The sequence below is a fragment of the Schistosoma mansoni genome, chromosome W, assembly GCF_000237925.1.
Source record: "Schistosoma mansoni strain Puerto Rico chromosome W, complete genome".
NCBI classification, from domain to species: Eukaryota; Metazoa; Platyhelminthes; class Trematoda; order Strigeidida; family Schistosomatidae; genus Schistosoma; species Schistosoma mansoni.
The window spans coordinates 59324947-59344725 of NC_031502.1; the positions used below are offsets into that span (position 1 = coordinate 59324947).

General features: G+C 37.8%; 2 protein-coding genes across 2 annotated transcripts in view; both read left to right on the forward strand.

Annotated features, from left to right (window-relative positions):
* Positions 1-10898, forward strand: part of Smp_077120 (hypothetical protein) — a 30299-nt gene extending 19401 nt beyond the window's left edge. The window contains exons 7-10 of the mRNA XM_018790336.1: positions 304-790; positions 8041-8365; positions 10164-10351; positions 10475-10898. Of these exons, the coding sequence (XP_018655690.1) occupies positions 304-790; positions 8041-8365; positions 10164-10351; positions 10475-10797 (1323 nt within the window). The 3' untranslated portion in view covers positions 10798-10898. The remainder of the gene's footprint in view (positions 1-303; positions 791-8040; positions 8366-10163; positions 10352-10474) is intronic.
* A 7237-nt stretch (positions 10899-18135) lies between these two features.
* On the forward strand, positions 18136-18488 carry Smp_163690 (putative rna-binding protein Nova-2 [AA 29-492]; the record flags this gene model as incomplete). The annotated part of the gene is made up of 2 exons (XM_018790337.1): positions 18136-18238; positions 18313-18488. 2 exons carry the CDS (start codon positions 18136-18138, stop codon positions 18486-18488), a joined length of 279 nt encoding a protein of 92 aa, XP_018655691.1.
* Positions 18489-19779: the final 1291 nt, after the last annotated feature.

The following is a 19779-nucleotide window of genomic DNA, read 5'->3' on the forward strand; positions in this document are numbered from 1 at the left end:
CATTTCCTATCGATTTCTTAAGTATGTTTCCAGCAGGTATTTCACATTTATCAAACTTTACAAAAGTGTATCGTTGGTTCTAAAAGCATAAAGGAGTTCTTCGACATTCTGTATTTCCCTTAACTGTATCACTCTTATTATTAACTTAAAATACACCGAGGATTTGATTTTAATAGATTAATATTTAAATATTTTCAAACTCATTAAGTTGAGACTTGAAAGGATTTTACCTTATAATTTACAGTAATCTGTATTTGAACTTCATTATTATCTCTGGTATTATGTATTTATCTACATAATTAGGAGTGTTCATTCATTGGAATGGAATCGTTCACACCACATTGTAGACAAAATAGTTTTCTATCTACCGATGTTAATGAAACTTCTGTTAATTGTTATCATGATGGTGTTTTCTCCTCTACTCAACTGACCAATAATGTATCTTCAATCAATAGTCAGTTACTTCATAAATGCTGTACATCGAATCAACAATGTTTAAAGTCCGTAAACGTCACCTCATTGTCAGATAAATGTTGTTCCATAGAATGGGATCCTACTGTTGAATTTATAGGTTCGAACATCGACTTCAATTGTAATCTCATGAAGATAAATGACTCTTGTTTTATGTCTAATCATCAATCAAATTTAATAAACCAACATTCTAACAAATTACATGTAACCAACGAAAATGATAATAATAATTACAGTGTCAGACGTCTCAGGTATAATTCAACTCCTGGTAATCCAGGACTAGTATTAAAGAGTATTTTGAAACAACGTTCAATATCAGGTAAATAACATAAGTTTATACTCTTGTTGTGGTATTATTGTTTGATGTGTTTATTATTTGCAGCTTATCTTGTGAATTCCATATATATGCTTATAGATAGTTTAAATATTTGATGGAATTTTATCGGATTTAAAATGGTTTACCTTAATGTTAAACTTAGGGATTCCTGTGTTTGTATTATATTTAGTTTTATTCAATTCAGTCACCATTTTCATCATGAACTTACATCAACCGAATGATCATTGAGAACTAACGAGTACTGAGCGTTTGTGTCATCACTTTCACATTGTACACCCATGAAGTCACATTAGATCAAACTAAAGACTCATATTTCACAGTAAGCACGTTATTTTCAGACTATTTAGTCAAGATTCGACATTTAACATTTCCCAATTCGTAATACAGTCATGGTGTTCTTGTCGAATATTGACTACCGAAATCTATACAATCATTTCTACTGAATGTTGTAGAGGATTAATTCCTCTATATTTGACTCCAATAAATAAATAATATCCCTCTAACTGAATATTTACTGCAGGCTAAATCTCCTAGTAGAATTACGGGTTTACTCGAGATTATCCAAAAGCCTGAACACCAGTTATAGAGATAGTTTATTGTTGAGGCTCGGTAAAATCCACAAGCGTACAGAAAGCAAGCACACAGGGAAAACAAGTGTGTGTGTGTGTGTGTTAAAAATCCATATATATTTATGAGTGTTAATGGTTGTGGATAAATTATTGATTGTCTTTGTTTACAACCAATGAGAGAACAGATTAAGATTGATGTGCAGACACATGCGCTCAATCAGACTCACACAAAAAATACAGTAGTTGAATGGGCTTGCTACATAAGCTCCCATCCAGGACGTAGATGTTTTTTTCTATAAAAAAGATTTTTTATATTAACATCTATGTTCGACAAAGTGATAAAAAAAATTGTTTATAAAATAAATGTACAATCCGATGTGATGAGTAAGCGTTAAGTTGTAATAATAGTTTGTATGTGTTGAAACGTTTTATGTATGTGTATAAGGATTGCATGAAGTTAAAAGTAAGTATAATGAACAATCCGTGGGGCCAATAAAGAACAGTTAATAAAAATAGAGAACAATTTGTAGCATTTGGGCTAGATAAGGATGGTTGTTGCTACGTTCCTATCCGGAAAGTGTACTCTCCTACCTGATCTTGTAGTAGTTTCTGTAGCCGTTGAACTTCCGTATGAAGTATTGATTGTTACAGGTGGTTTGTGTAGTGCTTGCTTTGATGCGGATTTGGATGGTTTCGTTGTCTGCTTCTTGATGTGCTCTGAAAACGCTGGTTTTATTTTGTCGATGCTAACAGTAGCATGTTTACCAGCTTTTTCTACTGTAATATCTTGACAGTTTATATCATGGATTGAGAAGGTATTAATATTTAATCTAGATAGTGCATCTGCTGCATCGTTTTCCATGCCTTTTATATAGCGTATATCAGCTGGAAATTGTGAAATGAATGCTAGTTGACGAATTTCGCGTGGACTGTATTTATCATGGTTTTGCATCAAGGATTTAGTTAGCGGCTTGTGATCAGTAAATATTGTAAAAGAATTGCCTTCTAACATATACCGGAAGTGTTTGATCGCTAAATAGACGGCCAACAGTTCTCTACCGAATGTGCTATATTTTGTTTGCGTCGCATTTAGCTTTTTTGAGAAAAATGCTAGGGGTTGCCATTGTTGATTGACGCGTTGTTGAAGTACAGCACCTACCGCTACATTAGAGGCGTCGGTCATTACTGCTAAAGGTGCGTTAACCTTCCGTCGGACCAGCAATGCCTCAGTGCTTAGGGCGTTTTTCAACTGTTCGAAAGCTTGAATTGCTTGCGGTGTCATTATTAGTGATTTAGCGCGTCCCCTTAATAAATCCGTTAGCGGTTTCGCTATGTCAGCACATTTCGGAATAAAACGTCGATAAAAGTTGATCATCCCAAGGAAACGTCGTAGTTTCTTGAAGGAGTCAGGTAAGGGATAATTTTTAATGATTTTTGTTTCCTCAGGAACCGGTCTAATACCTTGATTGTCCAGTAAGTGGCCTAGAAAGGTGAGGGATTGCTTTCCAAACTCACACTTATCGAGATTGACTGTTAACCCATACTCGTTTAGCTTCTCAAAAAGCAATTTTAGATGAGTTAGATGTTCGTTTTCGTCTTTGCTGGCGATAAGTAAGTCATCTATGTAGGCATATACAAACGGTAAGCCACGTACGACTTGGTCAATAAAACGTTGGAAACTTTGTGCAGCATTTTTTAATCCAAAAGGCATGCGAACGAATTCGTATAACCCGAATGGGGTAGTAATGGCTGTTTTAGGAACATCATCCGGGTGAATTGGGATGTGATGGTAGGCACAGACGAGGTCAACCTTTGAAAAAATTGTTGCATCAGGTAGACTGTGAGTAAAGTCATGTAAGTGTGGAAGCGGATATCTATCTGGTATAGTCCTGCTGTTAAGAGCTCTGTAATCGCCACAAGGTCTAACCTCAGAAGAGTTTTTCTTAGGTACCATATGTAGTGGTGATGCCCATGGACTATCGGAGGGGCGTATGATACCCAACTCTATCATTTTGTTGAACTCATTCTTTGTGAGAGCCAGACGAGAGGGATCAAGGCGTCTTGGACGCACAAATACTGGTGGTCCCTCTGTTTTAATGTGATGTACGACAGTATGTGTCAGTTTGTCACGTTTGAAACACGGTCTTAATAAGTCTGGGAACTGTTTAAGTAAATTGACGTACTTGTCATTCTCGCGATGAGGTTTGACCAATAAATGTATAGACTTCTCATTAGATAGAATTCCTTTGATTACGCTGCTGTGATCGGCAAGTACCAGTTTCCGGTTTCTAACGTCTACGAGTATTTTATGTGATTGCAGGAAATCAACACCGATTATGGGAACAAGAACATCAGCTATGATGAAGTTCCATGAGAAGTTGGATTTGGGACCGAAATGCAATTGCAAATGTCTTTTGCCGTATGTCTTGATCTTGGATCTATTCGCGGCTCTTAGTTTCAGTTTGGGGGCAGGTGTCTTTTTCTCGAGTGCAGTAGGTGGTACTACACTAACCTCTGCCCCTGTGTCGACTAAGAACTGTGTCCCTGTTCTTCTGTCTGTGACGTATAACAAACGACTGTCCTGTGAGTTGTGGCCGGAGACCGCAGTCGTAACTAATCGTCGGCCTTGATGTTCCCTTTTCCGTGTGCTTGCAAAATTACAGGGGGGAATACACTTTTTAGCTTGTTTACCGAACGTTTTATGGTACCAGCAAATGTTATGTCGGATGATGCTTGGACTACGACGTGTACGACTTCTGGACCTTCCTCTACACTTGCAGTGGTGGGCATTCGAAAGTTGTAGCTGATCTATCTGTTTAGTGAGGGCGTCGACTGTCTGTCGTAACTCGGCGATCTCGTCGGTTGAGTTTGTTTGTACGGGTGATACCGAGTGAGTCCTGGTCCGCTCGTAAATTTGATCGGCTATGTCTGCCAACTTGTCAAAATGGACATCCTCGTCTCCAATTGCGAGTATCTGCTGTATGTTTTGTGGGAGGCGTCTGAGCCACAATCGATATAATAGACGTTTATCAACTATACGATTCCCTAAAACACTTGTCATATGGCGTTTTAATTGGGAAGGTGTGTTATCACCTAGCTCTACATTGGCTAAAAGTTGATCGATAGTCTGCTGGTCAGAGAGAGATGTGACACGTATGACTCTTTTTAGGCAATCATATGGTGAGTCAGGATCCGGTTTAAAAATGACGTCAGGCACTTGCTCAATAACGTCATCCGGCAGCAACGAATTTGCGTAACTAAATTTCGTGATCTGGCTTGTGATTTTGTTTGTAACAAAAAAGCTTTCTAAGCGTGCAAACTAGAGTTATGCCTTTCGAGGATTAAAAACAGGTAAAGGTACAGAGATGGCACCCACGGAAATAGACTTAGATGAAAGGCTAAGCGAATTATCGAGTGACATGATACAAAGAAATAATATCTGCAGCAATAATAATAACTACAATATGAAGAAATAACCAATAACAACAGGAAATATATGAGAGACTCACCGAATAAAAAAACTGTCACTTTGGGCACAAATATAAGAATATATCAATATAATTCCAAAGGGACAATGTTATGAATGAATATATTATGACTGTCAATGAATTGTTAATAATTGTAACGGTAATTCCAATGTGAAGTTCTTTATGATATGATTAGAGAATATGCAGCAGACTTGTAGAGAGATGGTGCGCGTTCAAAAAGCGGATTACCAACTTTGTGGAAAAATGGGGCGTGTTCAAAATGCGGCTCACCAGCTTTGTTGAAAAATGGTGCGTGTTCGGAATGCGGCTCACCAACTTTGTAGAGGATTAATTCCTCTATATTTGACTCCAATAAATAAATAATATCCCTCTAACTGAATATTTACTGCAGGCTAAATCTCCTAGTAGAATTACGGGTTTACTCGAGATTATCCAAAAGCCTGAACACCAGTTATAGAGATAGTTTATTGTTGAGGCTCGGTAAAATCCACAAGCGTACAGAAAGCAAGCACACAGGGAAAACAAGTGTGTGTGTGTGTGTGTGTGTTAAAAATCCATATATATTTATGAGTGTTAATGGTTGTGGATAAATTATTGATTGTCTTTGTTTACAACCAATGAGAGAACAGATTAAGATTGATGTGCAGACACATGCGCTCAATCAGACTCACACATAAATTTACAAAGTGGATTAATGTTAGGATTACAGAGAGCACACAAAAAATACAGTAGTTGAATGGGCTTGCTACAATGTTCATAAAACAAAACTATTATTTAAAGTAACCACTAGGAAGCAGTTTCGTGGTTTTCTAAAATTGCTTAATAATATCCATACTATTTATTTATTTAAACACATAAACATTGGCACAAGGAGGTACCAAATATATATGCGCCATACGTATCATTTGATTTGTGTGAGGGCTGGGATACTGTCCGGGTGCCTAATCCGAAGCAGGTGGTTCTCCTAATGTGTCGCTTCCCGATCCTTTGAAGCAACGTTACGAGATGCAGTCCATGGTAGCAGGTAATCAACAATAGGTCCGTACGCCTTTTGTTTCCTCATGATCGTGCACCATTTGTTTGGAATCAGGGTTTTTGAACTTCCCTAGATTGATTCTCTGTACCCGCCAACTCGGTTAAGGCGCCAGACATTCGCTTTTTTTTCTTGATTTCGTAAACAACACTCCCACCTCGAGAAGGCATTGAGTAGAACTTCCCTGGCAGTGGCTGTATACGTGTGGCCTTGTGAGAGTATTTTGAGAGGGCGAGATCCATTGGTTTTTTGTAATCTTTCGGTTTAAATCACTAACAGATATCACTGCTGTTTCCACAGCTGTTCGTATATCTTTCCAAGCAACATCTGGGTCAGCCTCGTTTTCAGAACTACCTGAGTGTGACCTCAGTTGTTTCTGCAATATACTTTTGGCTTTCTCGTCACTCATTTCAATTCTAAGGGGTCTTCTTAGTATGTCTTTCCTGCGTCCAGTAAGACAAGCAAATGCGTGCTCGTATTAGAGCATGATCACAGTCTAAACATGTATTACAGAAAGAGCGACAGTCTTCTATCGAGCCTCTCCAACGATGATTGATGGCAATATAGTCTACTTGAGTCCATCGTTGGTTTGGTACAGGGGGTCGCCATGTCAAACGACGTCTCTACTTATGCTTAAAATTAGGGTTTTCTAAAACTAAACGATTGTCTGAGCATAGTTGCAACAGACGATCACCGTCTGTTCTCTGAGTCGGGATACTAAAATACCCACCTAAATGTCTTTCTGTTTGGTTTAAGCTACCTATTTGGGCATTAAAATCACCTGCAACGAGTACTATGTCCGAGCGTTTAGCTTTTTGAAGAAGTCCAGAAAGCTTTCTGTAAGTCATCTTTCACTTCAACGGGGCTGAAGTCAGTGGGAGCGTAGGCAAAACGACGAAAAGGCAGTGACGTGTATCCCTATCCTTTTGAGTCCATACAGAACCGTTTAGCCGGACAGCACATAGGCGACTGTTAACGGGGATCCACTCTAATAGTGCTTGTTCTGCCCTCTTACTAAGTGCTATGCCTACACCTACAAGTTCACGAGAACTGGCCATAGGGTCGCCAAATACACGGAGGGTGTATTTCGTTGGATGTCCATTTCGTCGTGGTGAGGTCAGGTGAATGACCACACTAGGATCCTGTATGTGTGTTTCGGAGACACAGCATACATCAATGGTACGAGATTCTAGGGTCTTAGCCAAAGAGGCCTGTTGACCGATTTGACATAGGGTGTGTACGTTGAAGGCTCGAATGTGTAGTTTGGAGCCAGGTTTCAGTAGACCTGGGACAGTGTTTAGCACACTAGTATCGTTGGTTATAGTGACGCTTGAGGAGGAAGCCAAAAAGTGAAGTTTAGTGTTGAAAGTCGATGTAGGAGGAATAGTAAGAATTGAAGAGGGATATCGGTTATGAATACTGTGATCTTGTGTGGTGTTAGGGGTATGAGGTCGGTTATCACTTCCCGGTTGCCCACACTATGGAAGGGTTCTTCTGGAGGTACCTGAAAATGAAATCGGATTAAAAGTAGTTTAAGTGACCTGAGAGCGTGGTTGCAGTGCCCAAGGGACAGCTGCTTGAGGTCGTTTACGTATGACCTTTTCGTGAGTAATGTTCGTGTTAGCTCTATACTTGTTGAGACCTTACCACCGGAGACGGATATCCATGAGATAAAGCGAGGTGTGCATTTTTAGGCTCGACTTTTTCTAACCCCACTCCTCCTCGTAGGATGGCAGCATCGCTGTTATGCTGGTTGTCTGAAGGAAACACCTTACTGCCGTCACACTTCTGTACAGTCAGCAGTACGACTTTGCCTTTGGATATTGGGTTTGCTGCCATTAGTCTTACCACTCTTCAACCGATCTGTCTGGCATTATGAGGTCCTGAGGAACGATTGTTTTAGCCAATGTAGCTCGATTGGTTCATCACGATAGGCAAGGCCGACCACCACGTCAAGGCAGCAGCAACGGTTGTGACCTTTTCACTATTGTTAAAACCGTATACTTGTTGCCTGAAAGTACAGGTTTGCTACTTCACTTCTAACAATAATAGTTAAATTATTTTATTGCTTCTAAAATATGATTCATGTCACCTTTATTTTTGATTCTATATGTTGTATATCTTCATTTATTTACCTTCTAGAATCTAGCGGAGATGAAATGACTATTTTAGAAGGTAATATTTTACGTGATGCCGGTTTAGCTAGTAATAGAGAGCATCCCTTAACATCGGATGAATTTCCTACTGCAAGTAGTGATGAAAATCACGATTCAGTACTATCAAAATCTGATTTTCGACGATGTATATCTAGTGATAAATTGTCAGGAACAATGAGTCAGTGTCATCCTCATTTGCCTATATTCAGACAGCGAGTAAGATCAGTGAGTTTCTGTCAGCGTGATCAACATGTAGATTTCTCTCCTAGGGATACAGTAGAAACACTGCATCATACATTGTGTAATTTACGGTAAGTATAATTTTGACGTGAATTTTAATTATTATTCGTTGTTTGTCTGTAACTGAATTTTATTAGTAAACTGATTACTGTTTTGCGTGGAGACAGCCTAGGAGTTTAGAGACTTATGAGTCATTAAGTAGAAGTTTTGAACTTACTCCATTTGTTTCTTGCTGAGTGATAGGGTAATCTTCATAAACGTCAGACGATAATTGCGACCATCTGCTTGTTACAACCAATTGAATATAAGTAATAAGTTTGTGGGGCATCGTGGTTAGTATTTTGTACTCCTTAGATGGAATGTCCGAATTAAAATCTTATGCATGAACCTTAAACTGCCTAGTTTTTAAGAAAAATATGTGATTCTTTGTTGAAATTCACGTGAAATTTCGTGAGACTTGTCACTGTCTTTTTGTTGTTTAAACGTTTCTGAATCGGAACAGACGTCAGGCTATCAGGTATTTTTTTAATGTTGTTAGGAAACTATCCCAAAATGTAACGGAAATTCTAGCACTAATTTAGTGACTACGAGAGTGGTTGAATAAAAATGTTAAATGAATATATTTATACTTGAATTCGGTCTACTTGTTTATGATCGAATTCATCTGACCTGACATACACTTTTTGCTAATTGTCAATGCATTCATTCTTGTTTTCTAGTGTTTTTTTATTTTCCTTTTTATTTCTACAATTCTGAGTGATGATGTGTAGCATATTGCTTTGTCTCATTAATACAAAGTATGTAAGCTGATGTGACCCCAAACTTAATAATATAATCAATTAGTCTGTGTATAAATTGTTATGCGCAACTGGTATTATTTGTGGGGATTAGCGAAGTTGTTTTTGTAAATGTCCAGAAGTCAGTAATTTAGCACAAACACGTTTCAAACTATCCTCATTAAGTTTCAACAACTCCAGCTTCAGTGATTTCAATGTCAATTTAAACGAAGGATATGTTACCTTATCTGGCATCTGTGTCTGTTAATAAATTCTGCTGCTCCTGTAGGAATAAATATAATAGGTATGCCACCAAACGGCTTAACCAACGAATAGGTGACCATCTCTTTGTTTCGTTTGGAAAGGGTCAAACACAGTACATAGCTCTATTTCCTCACGCTTGATTGGGGGTTCTCATTCGGCAGATAAAATCAAATCATTTTAATTGACTAACCATATACCTTCGTCACTTTCTAACGCGGTTCGACCTGGCCTCCTACATATGGCAGGATCTATGAGGACTCAAGTCTATAGATGTAGTCTATGTGTGACATTCTTGTCTCTTCCTCGGTCGGATAAGACTGGACAAACGGTTTTACTAATTTTCCTCATCCCTTGTTCGTTTTCCTTCACCTCCTTTGTATATATTCTCCACTGTCAGATCTTCTGCACACTTTTTACATCATTTCAATGATCGTTTCTTTAATGCCTGTTCCCTCATATTCTGACGCACTTCTTATATTGAAACCTTGGTTGAAAGTTTTACCATTTCTATCGCTTCCAGTACGTTTGTCGTCTTACTGTCATTCCATACTTTCTATTTTCTGTATTTAGTCATGTAATCCATTTAATTGTTATCATTGACCCATAAACTGATTTATTGGTTTTAGTAGCTTTCATATATGGAAGTAAGTATTACTGTGTATTAAAGTAAAGTCCGATATAACAGTCTAATTGAAAGCAATATTTTTCACTTATCTATGTTGTGATGGTTTTCACTATGATAACTTCAAACATTTATAATGTGTTCGTACTTTAATAGACCATTCATCTTGAAGGATGATACTTTGTTTATTGATAATTTGTTTCACAGGAAAAATCTCCGCAAACGTAATGCTCGCCGTCATCGTGCAAGTGGTGGGAATTCAAAACAATCGGACAATGTCAAAAGTATACCTAAAATGAGTGTTGATATCAATACTCCTGTACTTAATACACACATATCTTCAAATGATTCATTGTCTTCATCGACTGAAGTTGACCATTGCGGCAAGAATTTCAGTAAGTTTATTTGACCATATAACAGTCTTAGTGGTCAAAAATGTTTCGACGGCTTCCTAACCAGCATTTTAATTAATAACTCTTCATACTCTGACAGTCATACTTTTTCTCTTTCTCCTGCAGATTGCTTGGTGTCTGAACAAGACAATCCTAATTCAACCGAATCTACTAGTACAATTCGCGATTCCTTCACTCTTCACGAATCAAAACCTAATATCCCTGTACATTCTCGCTCTGATTCTCATCTTGAGAACTTACCTATTTTAGATTCCGAACCCAACCATTCACAGTCATCATGTCCCAAAGTAATTTCAAAATGTTATGAGAAAACTTCTGAAATTGTTCCCAAACACCCTGAAACTACCGATGCCAACGGTATAACAAATAGTAACTTTTCAGCTGTTCACTTAACTGCATCACCAATTTTAGAGTTAGATGAAGAATGAAAATTTTTGTGTAAACTCTTTGAAATAATTTCTTAAGTAATGCATTCGGGTAATTTAATAGGATTGGGTTCCACTCAAATAATAAGAACCCTTTAAGTGTTACCTTATATTGTTTTCTTGGAAGTTTATTTATTGTATGCACCTTATCTACCCTAAATTTCTAGACATCTACAATCTTATCCTTTATGCATGTTTACATCTATCAAAGTGTTAGTTTTAGGCGACCAGTTGAATGTATATCTTTTCCGTTCGTGTCAGTGACGAAGAATTCAATAGTGCAGTTATCTACCCGGCAAATTCCTTCGTGTGATGATCTAAGCAGCTTGCGAATGGCACTATTTCAAACGAAGGATTTTCACTGGGATAATTCGTTGGCGATTTATCCTCGATAGGCGCGCGAGTTTGAAGGAACAAGTTGGCGTCCATAAGTAACTTTTCAAGGCGACTCAAAAATGTAACAGGATCATACTGTCTTTCGTCTTTTTAACTAGCTAGCAGCCTTAAAATATTTAAAACTAAACCATATTCTAGCTGGACTGCTGTACGGCTAGTGTTCTTTAGTAGATCTGGTAGGAAGAATCATCAGTGGCAAAGGGTCACTACACTCCTTATTAATGTGGTAGATTATGACATGTGGAAGTACCCCACCGAACGTCTTGTGCAATAGTAATACTAAGGCAACAAGGGAATTAGTCGCAAAATATGGATCCCATCATAAGGAGCAGATGAAGGTTGAATTTTATGCTGCACGATGGTGCTTTAAACTAGGACAGTTTATTGCATAACTGGATTTATGTCTTCAATATCAGCAGATTAACCTGGGTTCCTGTGGCCACTCAAGAGTTGGGGCGTGACTGCATCAAGATCCAGTCGATGTCTACCTAACTTTATGAAGTTGATGTCTCAGAAGGGTTCCACTGTCTAGATTGGTTTGTCGTACCTCTGCCTGATAGAATAATCAAGTCAGGATACCAGCCACAGTTAATATAGGGAACAAGTTGACTGATTTCAAACTGAGGTGTTCTATGGAATTCCACTTGTCAAAGAACACAAAGAGAGGAAACCAAAGGTAGAGGTGCCTAATCTTCGTACTTGCATAACTAACTGCCAAGAGTGAGTAACTGTTCAGACACTAAGATTAATATATATACCGAAAATAATAATTACAGAATTGACTCCAGGTTACAGGCATGATCAATTTGATATAAATAGTAACAGATGTAGAGAAAAAAAATGTGATATAAGATTGTTCTAAGTTTGCTAGTTCGGTAATTGCTTAGTTAATAAATTTATGACGTGTATGACAGCAATCCAATGCATCAGCAGGCAACTTATAATTTCTCTCTTCACTGGACAGCCTGTTGACTTACGAACGTTGTTATTTAGTGTGTCAGAGCAAATTAATGGTAATTATCTACAACTAGAGAAAGTAAAATGAAATAAGAGTGCGGGACAACAAAACAATGGTTACCAAAATATGTCAGTCAGGTCTACCGCTGTTGATGTTAGATATTATTCAAGAAAGTTAAGGTTGTCAGGGACTGTTAACGTAAAGTGACGGCAGGTAAGTGGATTTACTTAGGGAATTCACTAATATGAATGACTAAGCATTGTTTTAAGCCTAATATCACCTCGCTACATAAAGAAGTGTCTTCGTGGATAGCGTGACGTACTAATGCTGTGCACAAAGCATGTTTATGTACATTCGACAAATGAGCGGCGATGATAGAGGGTTTCGTGAGTAGGAAGGCAAATTCGAGGAATTCAAACGCAGACATCTACAATGATGATAGTTGTGGAAAGCCTCAGTTGAAAAAGTGTAGCTAAAATAATATGGCTTATAATAATCACTTAGTATGCGAGTGGTAGGATGCTGACCCAGAGTCGGACAGTTACCAGGTTTGTTTTTCAATTTGCTTTAAAGTTCGAGTATAGTGACAGGATATTTGGACTGACTATTCCTCTCTATTTAGGGTGCTCACTGGTGGGAGATTCATTGGTGATTATCTCCAGCTGAATGTTTGTGACTTGAGCTTATTTTAGTTTTCCGTGTGTCAATCACCTGACTCCTTGCTTCCTATATCTCCATGTTTAGGACCCCGCCAAATTTCGAACCTTCTTTTTAAGAAACATACTAAATTTTCGTATCATTCATTCACGAGTATATTTATCCTCAACGGACTTCATATCGAAAATGTTAATAACGATAAAGGTAATCGCAATGACGATAAAAGATTCTGATTATAAGGATAGGAAATTCATACCCATAGAGACAAGTTGATCTCGTCTTAAAACAATGGGAAAACATTGCTACTCCCACTTTAGATTACGCTTGAAGTTGCTACAGACATTGAGGTTCTGACGACGCTTTTGTCTTAACACCTTTATAGACGAAGGATACCAAACCACCAGTGAGTGAGTCCGTAGATATATTAGGAAGGTTTTCGATATGTTGGGAAACGTTTATTCTAAGTTGGCTAGTAGTCGCTTGAGTTGCGTAATACGTTTCACTCACTCGTGTTATGGTGAGAATATAAACGAACACCTTCTTGGTCAGTTTCAATCTCAAACATTTGGAGTACTACTTGTCCAAAGAATTTATTTACTGCTAAACATTGAAGGGAGCATTGGTCCATGTCACTTGGCTTTGATGTGTAAACGAAATGCTTCAGATGCTGCTCTTATCCTGTATCATAATATACTGTTCAATTTAGAAAAGGGCAGGAAGTATGTTCGACGCGCCTTGCAAGACTACTTCTGCCTTTGAATCTGCTCCAAGTACTATTAAATAATTTTAATAGTATCAACACCATTAGTCGGATAAACAACTGACTGTGTTCTTATCTCTGTAGAAGTGAGCACTGTATTTGTAATTAGGGAGGGGAGCCCTACAATTTTATTACCTCATGGTATACCAAAAAGATCTGTTCATTCACTTTTGCTCATCTTTTCTTCATTATTGGCCATCTACAAAATTACTTTTGTCCCGTGTGAAGGTGATCTCTTCTCACATCTCTTTAAAACGAATGTGTTCTTGTTTCTCGCTTAACCATTGCCTAATGTATACATTCTCACACTTAGTCCTTCTAAAAGTCAAATTGTCGATTTTGGACTATGATATGAATAACACAAACACCCTTCTTTGATCCCCCAAACCCTATAATATTGAGAAGTCTTCGGTAAAAGCGGAGCTCAAGTTTCTTGATCTCGGCATACTCTATCCTATGGTCTCTCTTGGACTGCTCATGTCTTATCAATATCGAAGAAACTTTTCGTTTGACTTATTATGTTGAGAGGCTACATGCTTTTGGCAACCAATGTATGACAACTTGAACCAATGTACTTTCGGCAATAATCGATATTTAATTTGTAAATTCTTGTAAAATATCTTCCACACTCCTGGTAAGTGTCAGTGCTTCATTCACATCATTCACAATCTTCTCCTTACACCTCTGCTAGTGGGATGAGAAGCTGGTAAGTTAAAACCCTTCAATATGAGCAAAGTATAAAAGCCCTACAATACCTTATCTAGGAAGTATACTACACGACAAACAGTCCCAATCATTTTCCTACTTGTTAAGGATAAATTACTTTTGTTGCGCTGACGACATACTTGTTTTACTTTAACTAAAGTTATTTCGACCAAAATTTGGAGTTTTCTTCAAATCAGTTTCGTGACACTTGTTTTGGTCGATTACCATACTAGTTAGTAACTTGAGTATTCTTGTCTATCTTCCTCTCGTAAACCAGCTTACAGTGGTCGACTTTACTTATAAATGTGAGCAACCTAACTATTTCTTTCCTGCGAACAAAGAAGGTAGATGTGATGAATGTAAAAACGGGTTCCACAAGGTGTGTACCCACTTGAAACTCATCGCAAAAGGCAGATGTTTGAAGCGCAATTCCCACCTGCTTCTTATGGTTTACTGTTCGAATAAGACATTACTGACCCAAGAGGAGACGAGCCTTCAGGCTGCACTGGCACACTGAGTACTGACAGCAAAGGATATGCAAGTAAAGTAAGTTTATTCACGGAAGAAGGGAAATACCTGGCTATGAAACGTTGAACAGGGAAATCTCTTTTGGAACAAACAAAAGTTAGAATGTAACAGCCTAGGTTGATTGGTTAAGTGTTTGCATGTCAAAAAAATAGAGCTCAAGTATTCATTCACCTCCTTATTTTGTAAAGGAATCATATTTCCTATTATTTTATATTGGATGTTGAAAAGCTTCGTGTGTTTGAACACGTAGCCTCACGCTCCACTGTGTGCCACCCACGAGCTAAATAAAGACCTATCCGCTACTAGTCTGGTTTCTCTTATCAATAGAACGAGGGGCACATACAGGCACGAATAGGTGATATAAGATGTAGTTTGTTTCGATCACAGATTACCATATCAAGACCCGGATAAAACAGTCATGGTCCCAAGAAGTCCCAAACTGGTTGTCCCGAGTGATTGCAAATAGATGGCAGTTCTGTAACAAAAAAAGAAAGCCAGCCCCGCAAAAAGAGCTTCCATAGTTGCTAGTTTTTTTGGCAGTCTACCATTCTAAACTGAAGAATACTTTGCTAGAGTTCATATATAAGACTGGGCCCAAACCTAGAATGGCTGTATGAAATTTGATCTTACCAAATATCTATGTGAGCAATTCTATAGTATCAAACGACCACGACTCAATAATGAGATACGCCATAAATTGGAAACATTCGAAATATTTATTCGTAGCATCTCACAGGAAAACTCTACAGGGATTCTGTCCAATCAATTAATAAGAACAAGTAAGAGGGTCAATAAAAATATTGAACCTCGACCATTTACACTCTTTAAGATAGTTCAGATGTCGGAGGAACGACGACATTTTTTAATGAGTGTTCAATGTCAAGATAATATCGACATTCTAGGATTAATATCAGAAGGGGTTTTTGTGGATATTATAGTAATTTTAATAATTGCAATCATGAGTCAATTGAAGCTAGACCACCATGGAAATCCTGGAAGCACTGGACGGCTGCTTTGTCCTAGTATTAGACTTCTCAACAATACACATCCCTGATCCCGCTCGCGGGATTCGAGCCCAGGACCTATCATTCTCGTGCGTGAGCGCTTGACCTCTAGACCATAATGTCTAATTTCAACCAATCCACGAAATTGAGCGACACATCCACCATTGTCTTCAGTGAGTTACCATATCACAACAGACCCAGTTGAACTCCACCGGTCACTGCTTTTCACTAGAACTCCAGTAAATACATCTTGAAGGCAGTCACTAGTAAGCTAATGTTGATTAATATCAGAAGGGGTTTTTGTGGATAGTATAGTAATTTTAATAGTTGAGATCATGAGTCAGTTGATCCCTGTCAATGCATTGGATTGCTGCAATACATGTCATAAATGTACTACTTGAACAATTTTTGAACCAATAACATTAAAGAAATCTCGTATCACATGTGTGTTCTTTACATTTAATGTTACTATTTACATCAAACTGATCATGCCTGTAAACTGGCGTGTATTCTGTAATCATTATTTTCAGAATATGTTATCATTTTTGATATTGTCTTTTGGGCAGCCTAAACTCTCATGAGACTGGAAGGACTCATTCGTCTGTTTGATTTATGTGGTGGGTAGCTAAGACTTAGTGACTATCGACCTATTAGTTTTACGAGTGTATTTGTCAAACGAATAGGGGAAGGTTATTCGTACGGCTGTTACAAACTATGTGAAAGGGAATGGTGTTTAAGAAGGGAAACAACATAGTTTCAGTAGAGAGCTCTTGTTCTTGACTAATTTCCCCATTGCAAGAGAGGATTGGCCAGCAGAGGACGATAGCAGAGCTCAAGTAGATGTGTTCTTTGCAGATCTAAACAACACCTTGAAACATTAGCTGGTTAAATAAACCTTTTATCTACCCAGTATCAAGCTCAAAGCGTGTTCTGCGTTCAGAGCCTTTAAATGACCTATCACAATGATCAGCTTTCAAACCCTTAACAGCTGTTTGGGAGACTGGCTTTCCTTTAACACTAGGTCAGTTCTTATTCGTGATCCATACCAATTCGCCGACTTTCGTTGGAGTAACAATCACAGTTGCGTTACACACCCTGTGAGATCCTGGATGATTGTCGATGACTTGGATGGTCAGATTGTTGTTTTTCCTGCTAGAAACAGACCCAGCCCTGCCAATAGGTTGTTCAGGTGTTTTCTGCCTGTCGAAATTTGGAAGGCAAGGGATAGAAGGATTTTCCTTCCTATAGCTTTTATCTGTAGCAGACGTCTTTGAGGTCTATAATTTCTCCTTTCATCCATAAGAGTCAACTGGCTTAGAGCTTATATGAAATAACTTCACATCGATTTGTGCATCAACATATAGAGTACCATTTGATGCGCCTCGATTACGCTTACTTATACTCCTTTTAGCAGCATTCACTACTGCGATGGATTTTGGATAGCGAGCTGTTTGCGTTCAAGCAGCATTGCTGACACGACCACACGCAACCATTTCTACCGAATTATTTAAAAGCCACAGGCGTTATGTTCGTGCGAACTTTGTGGTAGCATCCTTTGCACTCACTGCACTGCATGCCACTTTCCACAGCGTCTCAGCAGTCAAGGCGTTGACAATTACTTTTTCGCACTGTATAGACATCAGTCATAGACTTTCAAAAAATAAATAGATGAAAACAACATCCAAAGACATAAAAACTGGTGGCCTTAAAAAAGAGAAAAGACGTGCAACAAATAAAGAAGGAACCAACGTACTCAGGTCCAAATGATATATTACTTACGGAAGAACGATACTCGGGACTGTTACTTCATTTGAAAAAGTCCGACTAAAGCTAAAACAGTAGTCTTGATGCGCAATAAACTATCAAAGCAGTAAAATTAAGTGAGTGTGGAAAAATACCACTTTTTAATTGGTGCGTTCACTTATATATGCAGTTTCCGATTATTTTTGTGATCATGTAGGCAAAACCTGTCGAAACATCAAGTTCTAAGAATTCCATATTGTACCGGATATATAATTTTGGATAAGACTTTTAGTGATAATATATATGATGGATTCCGTTTCTACAAGAGACTCTGTGTGAATGTTTTTATTCTACTCCGTGGACTGAAGGTCAAAGTTCAGACAATCTTTTTTTTACAGTTTATTTTATGTTAACATGAACACGGGAAGTGAAGAATATCGTTGGATGTTTTTGATATGCGAAAATTGAAGGCTCTCTTCTGTTGGAGCTAGCTTCAAGTCCGACGTTACAGCTCCTTAAATTAAACTTTACGTGATGTCAAAAAATTAAACATTTACTTAGCATTACTATTAGAGATTGTTGTTAACAGAATGTCCGGCAGTCACTCAAGCTCTGATGACAGCAGCGATTCCAGGAAAAGACCCCGGGAGAAAGATATGGACCCAGATACAAGTCCAAAACGTCCAAACTGTGGTAAGTTTTTCAAGCTTGTTTTCTGTATGACAATTCATGTTTGTGATCGGTAAAAACTATGTTTCATATTAAAGAGGATAACGTCCAGCTGAAAATATTGGTTCCATCAATTGCTGCTGGAGCAGTTATTGGGAAGTCTGGCGAGGCCATCGGCCGAATTCAGAAAGATACTAATACAAAGGTCAAGATATCAAAACAAGATGAATTTTATCCTGGTAAGAAATATAAAGTCTTCACGTACGATCTTTAAGCTGAGTTTCCTTGCTTCTGTGTCATAAGTGATATGTATTATGACTTAACTTGATTATCTACAACATGGATTCTGCTTCGAAACTCTGCATACAAAAGCCTTTTAGATTATGTTATATTTTTTGATCAGTTCTAATTCCCTGGTCAAGTACTTTCTATTGGTAAGTGGTTTCGCTGCATGTGAAGACTTAGTAGAGCCCTCTAAGAATTTACTCGACAAACCTGTATAAAAGGATTCCTAAAATATCGGACTACAATATTCGTCACTGTAGTAAATTTAGTGGCTTAGATGGAGTCTTTGGATTTGTCCAAAGTGGGAACTTGTGGTGTTATCATGTATGCCATGGCAAGTAGAAAGTTGGATAATATCTATATCATGTAATAAAGCTGTTGTATTATAGATGTCAAGTATTACTATGTGACTTGTCTAGGCAGTATGTAGCTGATATTTTAGTGTCCAAATTAACTTTTCACATGAATTAACGTATGTACATTTACCAGTAATATAGATCGTGCAATTCCCCTTATTTGACCTATTTTACTGTAAGATAGCCAGTGATAATATCCTAAACTCATTGATATATGGTGTGAATCAGCAATTTTGATTAATATTTTGGACTCATTATCAGAGATGGAGAGAGAGACTCCATCAAAATCGTCCACCTGAACTATTAATCTTTATAATCTTCAAATACAGTTTTAAGAACTAATCACATTCTACAGAGCTTCATGATTTTGGTAAAGCTGTAGTAAAGTTGTAGTATCAGCTTGTTCCTTGAAGTTGCTTATTGTCACTAGTGGCACTTCATAACTGCCTAGCTTAAAAGTTCTTATACATCGTTAAGCCGATTGTGTAGAAATTATTGTTGACTAATGAGGCTAGCACTTGTTCGTTAAGACTCTGATCTTAATTACTGTAAATCATGTGTCTAAAATTCATTGCATTTACCCATATATAACCAGCCAAAAAGTATCACTATCCGTTATATAATAAATTACATTAATTTTTGCTTTGTTGCTGCGTTATATTACTACGTTACTGTAATTATTAAAATATTATGGATGGATAAATTAATTCCAGGATGTGAGACTTAACTGTATCTCAAATAGTATCCTTATCAAAATGTGTAAAGTTAGGAAATTATTTCAACTGTGCCTGCCAATTTCTGAGACTTGTTTGTTTAACTATCAAATCTGTATGATAACACAACTCGTTGCTTCACTTCGTTCCTTGATACATCAATAGATGATACCTTCAAATATCCATAACCTACCTGGATGCCAAATGGTAG